This window comes from Ursus americanus, chromosome 6, assembly GCF_024610735.1.
Source record: "Ursus americanus isolate L20-20 chromosome 6, mUrsAme1.1.p, whole genome shotgun sequence".
NCBI lineage: Eukaryota > Metazoa > Chordata > Mammalia > Carnivora > Ursidae > Ursus > Ursus americanus.
The window spans coordinates 23,559,833-23,578,814 of record NC_142132.1 but is presented as its reverse complement, the minus strand read 5'-3'; the positions used below and the strand labels follow the sequence as shown (position 1 = coordinate 23,578,814).

The 18,982-nt window shown below is 43.4% G+C and overlaps 1 protein-coding gene across 5 annotated transcripts in view; it reads left to right on the top strand.

Annotated features, from left to right (window-relative positions):
• SORCS3 (sortilin related VPS10 domain containing receptor 3) overlaps window positions 1-18,982 on the top strand; it is a 692,468-nt gene that overhangs the window by 585,776 nt on the left and 87,710 nt on the right. For all 5 annotated transcript variants that reach the window (XM_087862727.1, XM_087862725.1, XM_087862726.1 and 2 more), the window contains 4 exons: window positions 4,012-4,191; window positions 11,300-11,446; window positions 12,935-13,037; window positions 18,540-18,616. In XM_087862727.1, the coding sequence (XP_087718853.1) occupies window positions 4,012-4,191; window positions 11,300-11,446; window positions 12,935-13,037; window positions 18,540-18,616 (507 nt within the window). The remainder of the gene's footprint in view (window positions 1-4,011; window positions 4,192-11,299; window positions 11,447-12,934; window positions 13,038-18,539; window positions 18,617-18,982) is intronic.

The following is an 18,982-nucleotide window of genomic DNA, read 5'->3' as shown; positions in this document are numbered from 1 at the left end:
AAAGTTTTGTAAGTCAGATATCGGACATACGAAAGATATGCCCTTTTTTTTAACCTCCTGTGGGTTCTGCCTCCCTGATATCTCACCGATCCATTTCATAGGGTTCTTGTAGAAAACCTGCTTCCTTAGTTCAGGCCCTCACGTGTCACTACTGGGGTAGTTGCAGCCACCTTGTAAACCTTCCCCCTGCCCCTCTGAAATCTACCTTTCACACTGTGATCATTCAGTGAAGCTGGTCTTCCCCAGCCAAATCTCTGCATCGGTCAGTTTTAATTCTCCCCTTTTCCTTCTTAAAATCTTATGCTAGTTTTATATTTCCTTCTGGGTAAAACTTAGGTGTGTCATGCAGAGCACCTTATTGTGTCCTCTATCTGTCCTCACCTCCCTCAGGGAAAAACTGCTTTCAAGCCACTCAGGTTCCACACATTTCCATGGATGCCCCCCCGCCCGGCCCCCTGACCTATAAGCCTTTGTATTCCTATCAGTACTTGTATTGGGGACCCTAGTCACGTTCCCAGAAGGCCAAGAGCACATGATATCCCCACCACCACTGGGCATCTGCTTAGGTCAGGTTCTCCATCTTGGTCTTCTCTGGTTTTCTATTATAACGTCTGGCATATGGCAGATGCTGAGTAACATATGTGTTTTTATAATGAATGAAGTTACATTCGGCCCAGATTACACGAAAATGTTTCAATCATGGGGAAGTTGTTTTTTTTGTTTTTGTTTTTGTTTTTTTAAGACTGTATTTACTTATTTGACAGGGAGAGAGTGTGCACACAAGCAGGGGTAATGGCGGAGGGAGAGGGAGAAGGAGGCCCCCTGCCCAGCAGGGACCCCAGTGCGGGGCTCCATCCAAGGATCCTGGGATCATGACCTGAGCCTAAGACAGACGCTTAAATGACTGAGCTACACAGTGCCCCTATCATGGGGAAGTACTTTGATCATTGTTTACCTACAAAGTCTCATGTTTAGGTTTGCAAAAGGCAACTATGATTCTTCCAAATTAATGGGAGGGTATAGGGGGAGTGTTATTAGTGATTGTTCTCCAAATAAAAACATGCATGTGGTTATGTCTAATGTCCAAATTCCAGTTTAGTAAAATTCCAATCAGAATTTACTTACTGCTCCCCCCCCCACTTTGGTCTCTCTCTTCATCACCAGTCAAATCTCGCCCTGCGTGTTCTCAGGAGTAGCAAGAATGTCTTTGTTTTTTTTTCAGGAGGAGGTGACACATGCTTTGGGGTTAGATTGAAATTGCAGGATTCAAGAAATATGCTTTATTATCTTTCAGAATCCCTATTAGATCAATATTACTGAAAATGCTTTTATCTGTTCTTGAAGACTTAATATTCTGGTTATTACTGGTTGATTCCTATTCAACTATCAGATCTATTTGGAGAGAGGACACATAGTTCAGAGCATTTTCAAAGAGTCATGACCCAGACTGAATGCACCTGACTTGTCTGGAAGGCTGGTTCAGATGGTACGATTTCAGCCTTCACACTGACTCAGAACCTCAGACAATGGGACATAGGAGTGTGTGTGTGCTGAGTTATACTCCCACTGATCACAGAGTTTAGGTTCTTGATTCAGGTAGTCTTGGGTTTTAATATTAATAATATCATTTATTAGCTAAGTGACTTAGGGATATTAAGAATGTTTCAAGCCGACTTGGCAGAGTCCTGGCTGCCAGAGAGCACCCTACCCCCCCGAAGCCTGAGTACCTGTGCGAACAGGTGACATACCCCACACTCACAGCAAAGCTGGCTGCCTTTCATCTGGACCATGCCCCAGTACTTTAAGTTGTTTTTTCCCACTTCTTTTACATTAGTTTAGTCTAAAATAACTCAGCTCATTCATTTTTATAACCAAAACATCTGGGAAAAGCCCGGCATTTCTATTGCATTTTTAACAGGGTAAGTGAATTTAATCTGTATTTCCTGCAGCTGCTATTTCCCCTCCTACTGGGTTCTCCGGCTTTCATTCCACCCCAACACAACACAATTTCATCACAGGGTTTTTAAGAGGAAGCCTTATTTCCATTTTCAAGCAGCTCAGCGGGATCCTGTAATTCTATAAGGTGTGTAAGCAAAAATGAGCTAGTGAGGTCTTAGTCAAGGCGACCTAGGGAGTTCAAGGCCAGACGCTGAGATCTGACAGATTCTCCAAGAAAAAGATCCAGAACGCTTCTCACTTTCCCACCTCCTTGTAATCCAGATCGAATGAGCTTGCTCCTTTTGAAAAACATCTTGGAGAAGCACTCCACAGTTGTGACATTGTTCCCTCCTTTTATAGCCGAATCATTTCCGGGAAAGGTTGGTCAAACAAGGTAGAAGCTAGACCCAGCCTGGTGATTTACTCACTGCCAGCCCCAGTTGCCCGGGCCCCTACTGTGAGTGCTTGCCACCACGGTGACCAGGGTCCTCTCCTGCCTTCTCAGGAAGCCATGATTTTTGGCATATCTACCTGTGTAGTTATACATTTTTTAGGTTTTTTTTAAATGTTTTTTTATTATATTATGTTAGTCACCATACAGTACATCCCTACATCCCTGGTTTTTGATGTAAAGTTCGATGATTCATTAGTTGCGTATAACACCCAGTGCACCGGCTTCCATTATGTCCAGTGTTTATCTGTGTCAACATTTCCTCCTGACAGCGCAAATTCCGCAGGGAAGGACTTGAATTTGCAATGATCTTTGTACAGCGCCTAGCCACGTATGAAAACTGGCTTTTTAGAATCTGTTTTGAATTGTGAACCGATCAGATTTGATCTTAGAAATGTTCTAGTCCAGGTATATAAACTAAAGTGACTTTAGGGCCCAGGAAGTTAACATGCATATGTAAGAGGCAGGTCATAGGAGCGTTCGGGTACCTAAGGCTGAGGCTTCCTGAGGGCAGACTTCACCTGAAGACGACACCGCCAGGTGTTCGGTAGAGGCTGTGGTCAAACCAAACATTTGTGATTCATAGTCATCCCGTGGGTCGTAGGGTTGCAACTTCTGTTGTGGAGGCTACGTATCCAAATGGTTAGAAGTCACAATTAGGTTAGAGCCCTGCAACAGGGGCTCAACACTTGGTTCTGCCACTTACTGGCTATGTAATATGAAGCAAGTTGGCAAACCTCTGCATACCTTATTATGGGAATAATACTACTTCTGTTGTAGAATTATTTGGATTTTTAACTGAAATAATACTTTTAGATGACTTAGCATAGTGCTCAGATGTTAGCTATTTTTATCGATAGCCCATCCTCTTCAGTATTTTGGTGAGAAAATTGAAGCTCAGGGACATAGACACTTTCACACCATTTAGCTAACTTTTAGCAGAGTTTCTACTAGGACACAGAACACTAAAGCCCAGGTTGAGTATCCTTCCTGCTATTATCAGTGATTTTCAAATATTATTTTACTAGCAGCAGAACCTCCCTCACCTCTTCCTCCCCAGATATCATGCAGAACTCCAGGATAAAACAGATTCAAGTGGTACCGCTCTGGTTGAAACAGAGTTGGAAGCCCAGAGGGCCCCCCCCCCCGCTGACTCTGCCTCCCTGCCACCCTTCTCCCAATCCCCACGACTCTGAAGATCCCCAACAGAAGTTTCACAACCACTACACTAAAAAGTTTGAAAACATAAATGAAGATCTAAAGAAGGGATAAGCCCTGTCTTCTTTGCATGTGTGAGTTTCCTCTTGCAAGGCTGTATGTCTCCGTTAGCGCTAACACTAACTTTCAGATATAAAAATAAAAAATGAAAGTGGATGAATCCCTTGAAGCCATGGAAAATGATACCCACCAAAGCCCCTTCCACCCATTTTACTGTCACTTAGCAAGGAACAGAAATCATGAAGCTCTTAATTTATAGCCTTGGTCCGACACAGAATTGTTTAACATTGCCTATAACTCAGGCTTTTTCTCCACCATTCATAAGTCATGGTAATTACTCTGGGTCCCCATGGGCAGAGAGATATGGAGATCTGCTGCCTTATAGGTGTTCCGTCTTCTTCCAGGACATGCACATTATCAGTACCGATGAGAACCAAGTGTTTGCAGCCGTCCAAGAATGGAACCAGAACGACACGTACAACCTCTACATCTCAGACACGCGGGGCATCTACTTCACCCTGGCCATGGAGAACATTAAGAGTAGCCGAGGCCTGATGGGAAACATTATTATTGAATTGTATGAGGTATGTAGCCAAGATGATTCTGCACCTGGGTCTGCCTCTCTTTTGCAGAAGTTTTAATGGAATAAACACAAGCATTGCAGTCAGCCAGTCCTGGGTTCAGATGGCAGCTGTACCCTTTATCAACTGTGTGACTTCGGGCAAGGGACTTAGCTTCCCTGTGCCTCAGTCTCCTTACCTGTAAAATGGGAATCAAATATTTGCCTAATAAGATGGTTGTGGGAATGAGAGAGAATGTATATGAATCATTTGGTGTGGTGGTTGACTCAGCAAAGTTGAACAGAGGGTAGCTGAAGTGGATGCTCTTTTGTGAATGAGCACGATTATGAGCCAGACGTCCAGGTATTTGACCTACATGAGCTCACATAAGTCCCTTTTTCAACTCAACGGACTCTGAGTGGAGGTACCTACCTATTTGTATATCTTAAAATATTTGGAAAATTACATCTTATGAACACATTTTACGGGAAAAGAAAAGTGACTATCAATGCTGGGATGAGGGTTTCCCTAAAATGCCACCAGATGCCAACATCGGTGCATGGTGAAGAACTAACCTTGACTTATGCTGAGCTGTTGCTTAATAAGAGCACCTTACTAGGTTTCCAGTTCTATTGAGGTTTTGTTTATTGATATGATCACCAGTTAAGAAATAAATTATCTAGGAAACCAAGTGACTCCATGGAAGAACGAGAGGAAAACGAGTTGTTTCAGTGATCCTAGGCCTGTGGTACTTTTTATGTCTCTCGTGGCAGTGTCTGAGCTTTAGATCTAAATGTTACCAAGCTGATTATCAGTCTTTTTGCCCTGGGGAGGAAGAAGTGGAAGACATTCCATATTTTAAGACTTGCATGAGTCAAGAACTAGATGGATGGTGTACATTGTAAGACCGTGAGCTGGCCAATCTAATTGCACAGAATAGATGCTCGTCAAGTACAGGAATGAGTGCCAGATAGGTGGTTGGAGTTCGGATTCTAGAAGGCATTTAATACCAAGAAAATAAACTGTATCCGGACACAAGCTAGACCATGACCATATTGAAGGCTTTGGAGGGTGATGCTGTTTTGCACCTGGAGATGCATTCTGTGATTTGGAGATAAAGCTGAATTTAATTGGTCTCTAGGGGTCATTAGTTTTTAACCTCCTTCACTGGAGATTCTCATAGAAACTGAGATTGTGTACCATATGGCTGGTTAGCAAAGAGACTATAATTTTTCTGGACTCTGAATGCCCTTGAGTAATGCAGCTGGGAAAACTAGTAAGCTTTCACATTCAATTCCACTAAATTAATACACTTTCATAGAGTATATTTTGTTTGATGAGATGAAGCTGGTGCACGTGACTCACAATCTCCTGGAAAGATACGTGACCCTATTAGGGTAGTTAGTGATCACAGACTAACTTGTCTTAAAGCTGTGATTTTCCATGTTGTAGACTCACTACAGAGGAAGGTTCATTCTAACCTGAGGAATTTGGGGGGAGGAGGGTACTTGGAGATGAATTGGCTTAAAGAATGAATTACTAGAACTTGGGAGAAAGGCATGTCTGGCAGAATCCCAGCATAAGATGAGAACCAGAGTCTGATGAGTAGATGCCCATTTTCTTAGAATGTTGAGTGACTTTGGGGAACAGTGGGGATAAATATTGCACAGATGCTAGTAAAGAGCTGGATTGAAGAGTTGGGCATTTATTTGATGGGCTAATATTTCTCTCTGTTTTTCCCCTACATCTACATACCCAGAAAATGATATTTGGATGTATGATGCAGTCTCCTATGCCAAGTTAATGTGTAACTTTATAGTATGACATGATAGGATATTACACCTGTTTAACCTTGTCTGAAATGTCAGAGAGATGCCTTCAGGTCATGCAGATGTGAGTTGGCTTGGGATGAGCACAGCCACTTAAATCTACTTACTAATATATCACTCCATCTTGCATGTGGCCCTCTCAAGCTTCTTCTTGACCATGGGAAGGGGACAAAGAACATGAGAACTTACTTGAGAATTCATCTTGCAGGTCTTGGCACTAAAAGACCTTGGAAACCATTGAGTGGGAATCCACCCCCCCACCCCACCCCCACCACTGAACTCCCTAAAACTGAATAAAGCAGAGACATTGTCTGTTTCCTCGTCTGTTGGAGCAGCCTCCTGCTGTAGAGAGTCCCTTCTCATTCTTCCTTTAATCCCTGCTTCCAAGTACAATAGTGTCATGGCTGTAATTACATAATCAGGTGAGAAAATAATTCTTGAAGGCCAAATAATAATTTCTCTTTTAAGGTGTCAGAGCCCGTTCCATCAAGACAAGTCTGATGATGATAATGAATATAATCTATTATGTGTGTTCACCATTATTCTGTGATACTCTTTTCACATAAAGCTTTGTTGTGGTTTCTTCACATCACTAACTCCAAACTACATTTCTTCTTAGTTGCTTTCCACTGATAAATCAAGAAACAAATATTCTTTCCAACACCCTCAATTATATTATGGAAACATGCTCCGAGCTGCTGGTCAGATGCATTTTCTTCAATATTTTCCTGGATATTAAGCATCCAACTCGTACCTCATTATAATAATAACAACAGCATACCAGGTACTGCCTAAGACCGGTGTTGAATAAATACATAATGTCAGCTACAGATGCACTTCTAAATGTTCTACCACCCCCATTGTTCAAGTAAAAGAAACAGGTGAAATTAATTATAATAATATATTTTATTTAACCAAAATATCTAAAATGTTATCATTTTAGTATGTGCTCTATTTGAAAAATTACTAATGAGATATTTTATGTTTTTCCATACTAAATCTCCAAAATTCTGGGTGTATTTCACACTTCCCATATATCTCAATTCATGTGCTAAATTTTCATCAGAGATACTTCATCAGTATTTACATTTCATAAAATTTACAGTAGAAAAAGTAGATTCACATACCCAAGTTATTCCAAACATACTTAAAAGTTTGCCAATAACAGAATTGGGTATCAGTTTTTAAACTGAAGTTCAAATTGGTTAAAATGAAATACAGATAAACTTCAGTTCCTTAGTCACACTGGCCACATTTCAAGTGCTCAGTAGCCATACATGGCTAGTGGCCATAGTATTGGTTTACATAACCCAAAATGATTTATATATTTTTTTATTTATCTATTTCCATATCTCTTAATGGTCGGTATCATTCCCCCTGGTGCCTATGAGAGTACAGAGGTGCAGAGAATTCAGTACCTCGGCTCAGATCACTCAGAGAGTAAAATCGTAGAGCTATGTTTGAACCGGTCAATGTATATTTGAATAAAATGCCCAGGCTCTTCCCACTATGCATTTTTTTCACATTTATTTTTTTAATGTAGGTATAATTTATGTATAGTAAAATTTACCCTTTCTGGTATGCAGTTCTATGAGTTTTGACTTGGGTATACAGTTGTGTAACTACCACCATAATCAAGATAGAGAACTATCACCCCCAAATATTTCCTCCGATGGCTTTTTTGTAGTCAGCCATTCTCCTACCCCAAATCATTGGCAGACCAGTCTGATTTCTTTCTCTGTCCTGTTTTGCCCTTCCCGGATTTTCATGGGATTGGAATCATACAGTAGGTAGTCTTTTGAGCTTGGCTTCTTTAAAATCATGCACTTGAGGTTCCCGCATGTTGTTGAATATCAGTAGACATTCCTTTTTTTATTGCTGAGTAGTATTCCATTGTGTGGATGTACCCGAGTTGGTTTATTCAATCAGCAGCTGAAGGACATTACAGTTGTTTCCAGTTCTGTGTGATAATGAATAAGACTTCTATAAACTCTCACGTGAACATACGTTTTTCTTTCTCATGGGTAAATACCTAAGAGTAGGATTGCTGGGTTGAATGTGATAGAATATGTTTATAAAAAGCCACCAAGCTGTTTCTAAAGTGGTGTCCTCATTTTTCATCCCCACCAGAGATGTTTGAGAGTTCTGGTTACTTCACATCCTCACCAACACTCGGTATTAGCAGGTGTGTGTGTGTGTGTGTGTGTGTGTGTGTGTGTGTGTGTAGCCCTTGTGAGAGGAGCCTAATGGTACCTTGTTGTGGGTTTAATCAGAATTTCCTAATGACTATGTGGACCTCACTAGGATGAATAAAATGAGACTTTCTGAGTCATCCTTAGTGTTCTGGTTTCTTTGCCCATCTTATTGACGTTCCCTTGCTCTCCCTGTCCCTTGTGCCTACTACTCCCCACCCTTGCTCTATCATGAACTTAAGTGACTCATCTTTGGCCAGATGGACAGCTGCTTCTAGACTCCACAGGGGCATCTTTCCCAGACTCACCTTCATCGTTCCCTCACCACCAGTCCCACTCTAGGGACAGCCCAAGGCAGACTGCGGTAATTGCTTTTCTCAGCGGAACCCTGGTTTCCTTGTCCTACGGGCCCAGGGAGGTGAGCAACAGATGCCCATGCCACCTGGACTCAGTGTTCTGCCAAGAGGCTGCTGTCAGTTTCCCTTCATACCTCAAATTGATTCCCAGGAGGAAAGTGGGCCATGCAGGCCTGTAGTTTTACTACCCTCTTCTGTGGGCATCATCCCAAGCTGGTGCCCTTCTCTTTGAACTCTGGGTCCAGCAGCTGCAAGCCATGCTTCGATTTCAAACAACAGTAGGAGGAAACGTGGTCAGAGTTTATCAGATGCCATGTACCTCCGTGGGTGGAAGAGTTAAAATGGGTGTCTCATTCTCTAATTCCTTTCTATCGTATGTAGTCAGGACCAGTAGTGTTTCATGTCACCTTTGCATCAGAGACATACATATGCCTCCATGTGTCCACATGCATGTGCATGTGAACGTGAGCACCAGGCTGCAGCATAAGTGCGTTTCATAGTGGGATTGCAGTCAAAACGTTTGAAAGCTGTTGGCCTAGGGCACACAGAAGCAAAGCGCCCTCTAAACTTATAGCCTATTTATACACGATATGGAGCCATGAGCAATTCAGTAATAATGTAAGGGTTTTGAGCAATCCAAATACAAATCAGAAGTGTTCTGGTTCTTTCGGACTGAAGGGAGATTGGTGTGGCTCACATGCAGCTGCAGGGAGAAAGGCCTTCAGAGCTGCAAATGGCTTCCCTGGAAATCTCTCCTTCCTGTATCTTTTCAGACCTCATTCTCCAGAATTTGCTCTCAGAATATGTGGGGAATGCAAAAAATGCCCATCTGAGTGGTGTGGCGCTCAGTGAGAAAATACGGTAGTGCCCATTCCATTTGCCAAAGACACTCATTCAGAAGAATACAAGAGGCAGCTGAATGGCTAGTAATTCATGCCGTGATGCATCCAGCCAGGAGGCAATGGATTGGGGTGACAGGAGCCCCACAGGAGCAGGCTCAGAAGTCTAAGTCCGACTTGTATATTTTCTCCAGGCAGGTAGACACCAAGGCCCTGGATACGTCTTGGAGGGGGCCAGCTGGCTCAGGGGAGAGTGTTCTCTAGAATTATTATCTGGTGGTCCAACAGAAAAGATACCAGCCCCATGGCTAAAGAAAATACCAGAAGGCCTCCATCAGACAGTCCTAAAGAAACACAGATTCCATTCTCTGTGAGGAATAATTGGTAGTCAGATCTAAGAGAAACATTTTTGCAGTTGGTTTTAAAGGCCGAGGTGATGGGAGAGCCTCAGAGCCCCTAGATGAGCATAGAAGATGCCAGTCTTCCTGAAATGGCACTGACTTGAAGCAGCTAGGGCAGGGAGGGTTTGTCTGGGGAAGGACAGAACTCTGACACCAGTGCCCCTCCCCCCACCTTGGCTCCTGTCCGTACCCACCCTCTGTTCAAGTTAGGAATTTAATCAATTCCTTTGTTGGCCATTTGTCAAATTCCCCTGGTGGTGTCCTTCCCAGATAAATTCTGTTCTCCTCTTGACATTCTTTGTCCATTTTTTTGTTTGTTTTTATCTGGGTTGGCATTCTTTTTCAAGGGCAGTCAGGTTACTTAAAAAAAAAAAAAAAGAGCAAAAACAAAACATACTTCTTATTTCACCAACTAAATCATGTCATTAAAAAATAAATAAAAGCTCACATGTCGGCGAAATTTTTTCCCACTGGTATTCTCTCAGTTAACCGTGATCCTCAAAGAATGGGGAATAAATACACTTAAAATTCTGAGATATTTCCAGAAAACCTATCATTCAACCTCATGTTTATATACATTTAAATGATTTGACTTGTCTTTTGGCTTTGGAACATGCTGGGATTATACAGGAAGTTAAGGATTCTTTGACATAGAGGGTTCTCATTCAGAATATCTGTTGTTATTGCCCAATGGTGCAGACATGGAAGGAATAAAAGTTTGAGTTGAATCTGTACTTACTCTAGAACCTTTCTGAATCATAAATTTCTTTTACTTCTCTAGCTTCTTATTTTGTGGTGTTCATCTTCTCCCTTCTAAATATCAAGGGCATGCAAATTCTAATAGATCAGGAACTCTGGCAAGAGTGCTCCACATTATCTTGTGTATCCATGGTTAGCCAGCTGCGGGAAAAGAGGAAGGGCAGGGTTGAGTCTGTCTATTTCAAAGTGACCATTGGCTGAGACCCAGAGATGACATGGAAGTTATGCTGGATCACACAGAGAGCCAGTGGCACAGCCAAAGATGGATGCCATGTCACCAAGCCGGGTCATCTGCCTGAAAATATCTGCCTCGCTACTAATTGGGATGCCTAAACTTCCAGCATTAAGGATTATACCTTTATGCTTTCAAAATCTGCCTATAAGCTCCTCCTGAGCCAAAGTACATGTTCCCCAGAAGAGGTGACTCCTTCAGTTGTTACCAACCACTGCCACCTCAGAGGGAATGTTAACAGTTAATTAGGATAAGAGCCTATGAGAAGAATGCAGAAACATGTACGGTGGGAAAAACAGATGGGTAAAAGGGCAGTGGGACCTCTGGGTTAAGGGCAGGCAGTAAAGGGTGCAGAGATGAACTTAAACTTCTCTCAGAGACCACATGGTATATGGCATTTCTCACCATGTTCCTCCTCTTCTCTTCTGTTGTACCCCCAACACCCTGTGGAAAGTGCTAGGGCTTCTCCAAGATTATCAGCATTTGGCCCAACATGGTTCTCCATCTCTTGCCCTTTTTCCTAGGTAGCAGGTATCAAAGGGATATTCTTGGCAAACAAGAAGGTGGATGACCAGGTGAAGACGCATATCACTTACAACAAGGGCAGAGACTGGCGCCTCCTTCAAGCCCCAGATGTGGACCTGCGTGGAAGTCCGGTACACTGCCTGCTGGTCAGTCACCCAGTCTCGCATAAGTCCACAGGGCAAGCTGGTCATCTGGGGATGTCCCATCAGGGGCTTTCTTCCAGCAAGGGGTCTTACGACCGTGGCTAGTGCTGGGCAGAGATTTCCCATAACTCCCAGGGCGATGATCTCCAGACTCAGACTGCCATACCACTTGGATGGAAAGTTCAGTTGAAATTCACAGGCTTGTACTGAGAATATAGTATGTGCTCCGACTCCTAGTAAGATAGAGACATGTTTAAGAGACGGTGCCTGTGTTCCGGGGTCCCGGACAGAGCTCAGGAGTAGAAACATGCCTGCTAACTGATACTGGTATGATACAGTTTGTTTGATAGATGTCAAAGTAAGCAAACGTTGCCTTACAAGCCCAGGAGAGGTCAGGCTGGTGGGTCCACATGGGACAATGGTTAATCTATCAGCATTCCCAGGGTGTCAGGTGTATGGAATACTGGGCACTATGGAGGGCATGATGTATAAGAAGTTTTCTCTGCCCTCAGTGGCAACTCTAGGTGGGAAGAGAAGACAGATTGTTAACAGTGAAATTCATGACCCTAAGTGAGAAACTCTTCCAAAGCCCCACAAATGGTTATGTTTGTTCTTAGCAAAAAGTTGCCTTTTGCCGTTGTTAAAAAGGTTTATTACCAACTTACCACTTTGTAGACATTATGCTAAAAACTGGTGATATGGGGCAGATAGGGCCCTTTCCTTTTTTGTAGATTTCAATATAACACCCTGTTTTCTGCTGCGGTGCCAGGAAGATCAGAGACAAATGGGCACCCACCACTAGGAGCTTGTCATAGTGTGAATTTTCTTTTTTTCCTAGGCCTTATGCATGGCTTTATCTTATTTTCTTAACCTAATTTTTTCCTTTCCCCAATTTCATCATTCTCTTATTTTTATTTATTATATAGGCTACCTCTCTTTAAATCCCTCACCCTTTTTAAGAACCCCTAAATAAGGGTAAATGAGTAAATACATTTCGGTTAGTTTTAGACAGTGACTTCAAACATTTTAGGTAAAATTCAAGTAACATTATAAACAGGAATCAAATAATAAAGAAGAAACAGAAACAATATGGTTGAAGAAGAGGGTAGAGGGCCTGGAGACTGCTTCACTTAGCTTCCCCTCTGCCTCCCTCCCGGTGGCTGCCTACAGCTCTAAAAAGCAGGAGGATGTGATGGTCAAGATCGGAAACAGAAGGTCAGGATTGTTCTGTGGGAAGGAATGGTCAGGGAGGCTTCATAAGGCTTACCGTGGACTGGACCTTGATGGATGGGACAGGGATGAGGAAGCGAGGGGAGGCCTACAGTTGTGATGGGGGCAGCTTCTGACGTGAGCATACGGGCTGCCTCAGGCAGAAATGTCTCCTGCCCAAATCTTAGTGTGCAGCTCTTTCTGGAAGCCTTATTTCTGGTGGGGCAGAGGGGTGTGTGTCAGAAGTTTGCTGGAATGAAGCTGTTTTCTTCTCCATTTTAGCCCTTCTGCTCCTTACACCTGCACTTGCAGATCTCTGAAAATCCATATTCTTCTGGAAGAATCTCTAGCAAGGAGACAGCCCCAGGACTCGTGGTGGCTACAGGTGAGAAAGACATTTCGTGTGCTTCTTCCTCCCTTGACAGCTTCTGGAATATGTTTATCATCTCTTTGGACTCATTTGAGTGTTTGGGTGAAAGTGATGGGAGAAAAAGTGATTTTCTCTCCCCAGAAAATAGTCAGGGTCATGGAACCCCAGAGTCAGTCTTTTGACCCAGGAAAAGAGCTCCAGACACTTGTACCTTCTAGGTTACTTGCATCCCACACCGTCACGGAGCTGTCCCCTGTGCTTAACAAGAGGCCAGAGTTCCTCTCAAAGTAAACCGATCAGAAAGCTTGTTTGTCATAGGGAATTCTCACTCTAAGACACCTTTGATATATGAACTTGCCAGCTCACCAAATATAAGTTGGGGTAGCTTTCTCTTTACACAGAGGATTCTTTGCAAAGGCTTTCACCCCAGAGCTGTTTTTAATCAGGAGGTCTCTGGTGCATGCAAAGGTTTGTTTACACATGATTAACCACTTGGCCGAGAGCCTGGGGGAAAGGGCAGAAAAACCTAAGGTTGCATTGTTGAAACCACTGTCCACTGAACATCAATCAGAAATAAAGATAAAGCAGCTCTGAAATGAAAATGAAAGTCTCTGGGGAATGTGCTCTGATTAGCATGCATTTGATTTACATGTACCTTTCAGGAATACATTGATGGCATAAAGCAGGGCAGGCTTCTAATCTCTGAGGTTAGAGCTCTGGTGTTAGGCTTTTCTTTAATGAAAGCAGATAAATTCACAGTGACTTCCTGAGATGGTACATTCTGCCTTGTCTTGTCAACCTGAAGCTCTGGCTCCTGGAGTCACTGCTCTCCTAGACAGGACTTCCTTCTCCATGCCCCCAGTTGCAGGAACTTTGAAACACCATCAGTGACTGACCACGTGAATCAGAATGCCTCGAGCATTCCAGGCCATTTCTGTCTACCCCGTAAGGATTGAATCGCTATATTGAACACCACTGGCTTCAGGATAGACTTTAGCTGAGGCTAGCAAGAAATGAGGGTTGGCTCTGTTGCTGTTCTGGCTTGGAGACCTATCCCCATACTCCCTAATCCTTGTGGGTTGGACCTCCCAACTCAGGGACTGCAACACTGTTTGTCTCTCCTCAAGGCCTACTGGACACGCTGGCTGGAGTAGAAGCAACATGGAAAACAGCAATCGGAAAAAAAAAAAAGAAAAGAAAAAAAAAAGAAAAGAAAGCAGTAATCAATAATGAAAGTTAGTATTATTTAATATGCCAATTATGTAGCCAGGCATTGTCCTATGGCACTTAACCACTCTGAACTTCAGTGTTTTCATTGGCAAGCGGGGTTGACAGTATTGACGTAACAGAATTGAAGGATTAAATGGAGAAATGGATTTAAGGTGCTCGGACAGTTCCTGGGACATATTGAATATAGCTCAATACATGTTAGCTCTTATCATCAGTAATATTATAGGCATTTAACCCTGATCTTCTTGTATCAGAAGACTATGATTTTTGCATCTCCTTCAACAGAATCCGTAAATCATATGCATACCCTAGGCCTACGCTGACTGAATGAATATACTCAGGAACCCCGGTGTCCTGCTTTAGGAGCGGAGCTCTGACACTAGCCTTGTAAATTTGGCTTGTTCTTCAACCACTGGGCTTCGTTTTCCTCATTTATAAAACAGGTTTCGTTTTTTCCTACCTTGTGGGAGTTTGTAAAAATTAGAGATAGAAGAGTGTGTCCACAAGATCCAGCAGAGTGCTCAGAGAGTAGTGAGGTGGGACTAGCTGTAGATATTACCTGAGACCATCATGTGCCCCTAAATTAGTTGAATGTTAAGTCTTTATAAATTAACAAACATGAACAACACATTAAAGATTTGTTTTTGAAGGTTTTTTGTCAATAGATGCTTGACCCTTGAACAATGTGGGGGTTAAGGGTGCCAATTCCCCTGTAGTCTAAAATCCACATATAACAATTGAGTCCCCAAAACTTAACTACTAATAACCTATTATTGACAGAAGCCCTACCAATAATATAGTCAATTAACACGTATTTTGTATGTTGTATGTATTGTATACTGTATTCTTACAATAAAGAAGACTAGTGGAAAGAAAATGTTATTAAGAAAATCATGAGGAAGAGAAAATACATTTACAGTGCTGTACTGTATTTACAGAAAAAAAATCACAAGTGGACCCACAAAGTTCAAATTCATGTTGTTCAAGGGTCAACTATATATCAGAATTTACTAATGCCTTTTACTCTCCCCTCTGTAACTCATAACTTTGTATGGCTCCTTGCCTTACAAATGTCCCTGGGACGCTGGGAGGGATGTAACACAGCTGAAGAGATCCTGAAGGAAAGCCAGGCCTAGATCCCTGGCACATGCCTCCTCATGCCCAGCTTCTGACCCTGCTTGCCAGCTCTCCCTGGGAGCTTGTTCGCTATCGGGAAAACAATTACGAAGTCAGCCAAGGATGTCTTCGGTGGCCTGCATGGAGCCTGTCTCTCCAGGGCCCTTTCCCACAGCCAGTCATTTCGCCTGCCTCTGGGTGTCTGTGACCCTGGGCTCTCTCCCCTCCACTCCCACTGCTCTCCGCCTCTTCCCCTTCACTCTGAGGTGTGGTCTCAGGAGAGCTGCGCGGCGGCAAGGATTCATCTCCAATTCTTGTTGAGGACGTCTCAGAAGGCAGATGGAATTCCAGTCTGGAGAGTTTGACGATTGCTTTTAGGCAACAGGTACACCAGGGTTCTAATTATTCTCACCACTGTGCTTTCAAGGTAGGCGTCAAGACCTCCCATCGTCACAGTGCCTCACAGCGCGCGGAGCATTCTCTGTGCGTCGACTGCGCGGCAGCTCTACGATGCGGAAAAGGCGATGCCTCTTCGCCTCAGTGTACGGATGAGGAAGAGGAAGAGATGTCAGGCCCACACCACACTCACTGTGGCTCCAGTTCTCTTCTGTCCAACCAGACCTCGTGCTGAGCCCCTTCACGGGCCGGCGGCACGCGACCCCCGGCTCCTCCCAGGCTTCCTGTGAGCAAGCTCCACGGAGGCACGTGCCTCCCTGCGGCGCATTGGGCACTGTCTGCTTCCTCCTTGCCGAGCCGTTAATCCCCTGAATGGGCATCTGGGCTGGTGAGAGAAGCATCTCTTACTCCAGAGGACTCCAGAATCCACTCCCTCTCTTTATGCCTTTTTTTTTTTTTTTTTTTTGTACTGGTGTTTAAGTAAGGAGCAGAGAAAGGTAACCCTGAGAAGAAATGTGAGTTTTTAAAAGTTGTTAAAAACTGCCAAAAAAGGCAGTGGAACCTCCAAGATTTAGCAGCTAAGCCATTGGTGAGAGAATCTCTGTGTTCCTCTGGGAGCCTCTCCTTCCTCTCTCCCATTGCACCACTTCAGCGGGGAACAGCTACATCCTCCAGCCCAATAGATACCACTTCAGGGAGCCTCCCGGTCTCACTTCAGCCAGTGAGGCATGTTCTTCAAGTCTTCCTTCTCTGACACCTGGACCCAAATTCTTCCCATCAGAGATTCCCCATGGGGCCACTTAGGGACTGCCTGTGTTCTAAGACCCAGCTATCCTGGATGCATCTTTTCTGTCCCTTCCTCTGGGAATGAACTTTCTGGTTCCTGTGGTCAGCAGCATTTCATCCAGAGGTCCTTTCAATTTACAGAAGATATTTCCAAAAACAGACGTCACTGTGAGCCTTGGATTCTCATCACCACAAAACCTCCAAAATCAGTCTGGTGGAACTTTGGAAGAGGGGCTTAGGAAGTTGACAGAACCAGCTCCTACAGAGAGTACAAGGTGATGAGATAGACCCTAAGAAGCCATGACAGGGACAGCAGATTCCAGCTCAAGGGTGACTCTGCTCTTGCCTCCGTCTCTCGCTCTCTACCACTGTGGTAGACATTACTGATTGGTCACCATGCTCTGTTCTTTTGAAATCAAATCTGGCTTTGGAATCCCTCTTAGCAGGCAGCCATCACTGAACGATTTGAGTTGACATTCTCTGCCCCATCACTCTTTTCTTTCTTCTTCTGTGTCTTCCGAAAACTGTATCTGGAGAGTTGAATTCCAGATTCCAGAGAGATCTCCACAGAGCTGCTCACTGTGCCTTTCCCTGCTCCTCTCGTACCTACTGCCTGAGCTGTGAGCCCCGGGTTTATTTTTGGAAGCCTGAGTGTCAAAACAAGTTGGCTAGCTGTGTGCGCCCTGGTGCTGATGGGAGCTTGACAAGCTGTAGCCTGGCTTTAATTTCTCATTTTGAAGCATTAAATGTCAGGAGCTCAATTAACATTTTCATTATTGCATTTTTATTGTGCTCTTATTTAGGCTACAGATGTGTGGGAGCTAACATTACCTTCCTGCTATTTTTAAAGAAAAAAATATCAGCCAAAATGATAAATTCTTACGTCTTTAGGGTACTTTCCTGGTTCTTGATACCTCCCCAAATGCACATCAACATCGGAACATGATTTAATCATTTGTTGACTCATTCATCCATTCCACAATTATTTATTGAGCAATAAACTACTACATTTGGGGCACTGTTCTGGGCTCTGAGGTGGGGGGTGCCCATTGGGGAACCTTGGGCAATGTAGGTAGACCAGAAAATCTTGATCACTGCCTTTTTTAATGAGCATAACCACAAGGTGATGATGTGCAAGGGGAGGAAAAAGAATGGGGAAGAAAGAATGAAGGGGTGATAGGATGGAGGGTTAAGAGTGGCACAAACCAGATGCCTTCTTCTCCTGCCATGCTTGATGGCCATGATCTGCTGAGTATGGTCATTTTATTCTGGGCATGCTGTAAACTCGGTTACATAGTCGATAATATTGGGTCATTCAACTGCCTGGTACTCAAGAGACAACTGGACATGTTTAAGTTGGATACACACTCAAATGTATACATACAGACACACACAAACACACACACACACACACACACACACACACACACACACAAGCACACTCTGGTTTTCCTTAGGCTACAATTATACATGAGGAGGAAGGTGCCCTTAGACCTAGCTTCTCCATGCATGTCTACTGTTCCACTCTTGGCTACCTTCAGGGAGCACCTATCACAATCAATTTTAAGAGACTATTGATAACAGCATGAATAGTTCAAGAGATCCAAGTTCATTAGTAGTGAGTCTTTGAGTCTTAAAAGATGCATTCCTATTGTATTATTTACTTTGGTTCCCATATTGTTTTTTTTTCTTCTTGCTGGGTTTTTGATATGACACCAAGAAAACACTACACACATCAACTTTATTTTTATTTATTTGTAAAGGAATTTTTAAAAATTAATTAATCATTGTTTTTAATAATCTCTACACCCAACAGGGGGCTCAAACTCCTGACCCAAAGATTAAGAGTCGTATGCTCTTCCTACTGAGCCAGCCAGGTGTGCTCCACATCAGCTTTAAGCATAACTTGGAAAACCTTTACTTTCTGCTGCCTTCCCCACCCCAGTCCCAAATCTGAAAGCAATTACAAATGATCTGCTTATGTTTCAGGCAACATTGGCCCGGAGCTCTCATACACTGATATTGGTGTGTTCATCTCTTCTGATGGAGGCAACACATGGAGACAGGTAACTGGGAGAATTGGGGACAGGGAAGAGGCATTTAGGGCAAGTCCTGCCAACATCTCTTTTTCCTATAGATTCTCAGGCTCAGTATAATTATGATTGCAAAAAAACATGGAAGCAGCTGTTCAGTTTGGTCCATTTTTGCTGACAGATGGGCAGTGGAGTAAAATGGAAGCATTGGGTAAGGAATAGGAAGAATGGGAACTTTCCCATTTTTTCCATTCTTTCATTCAGCAGTTAAGTATGGAACAGCCACCAGATGCTAAGTACTGTGCTGGTTTCTGGGGATCTAACTGATGAAATGGTTCCTGTCATTAATGTGTCATGGGATCTGGGCAGATCCTTTACTTTGCTGGATCTGTTTCTTTA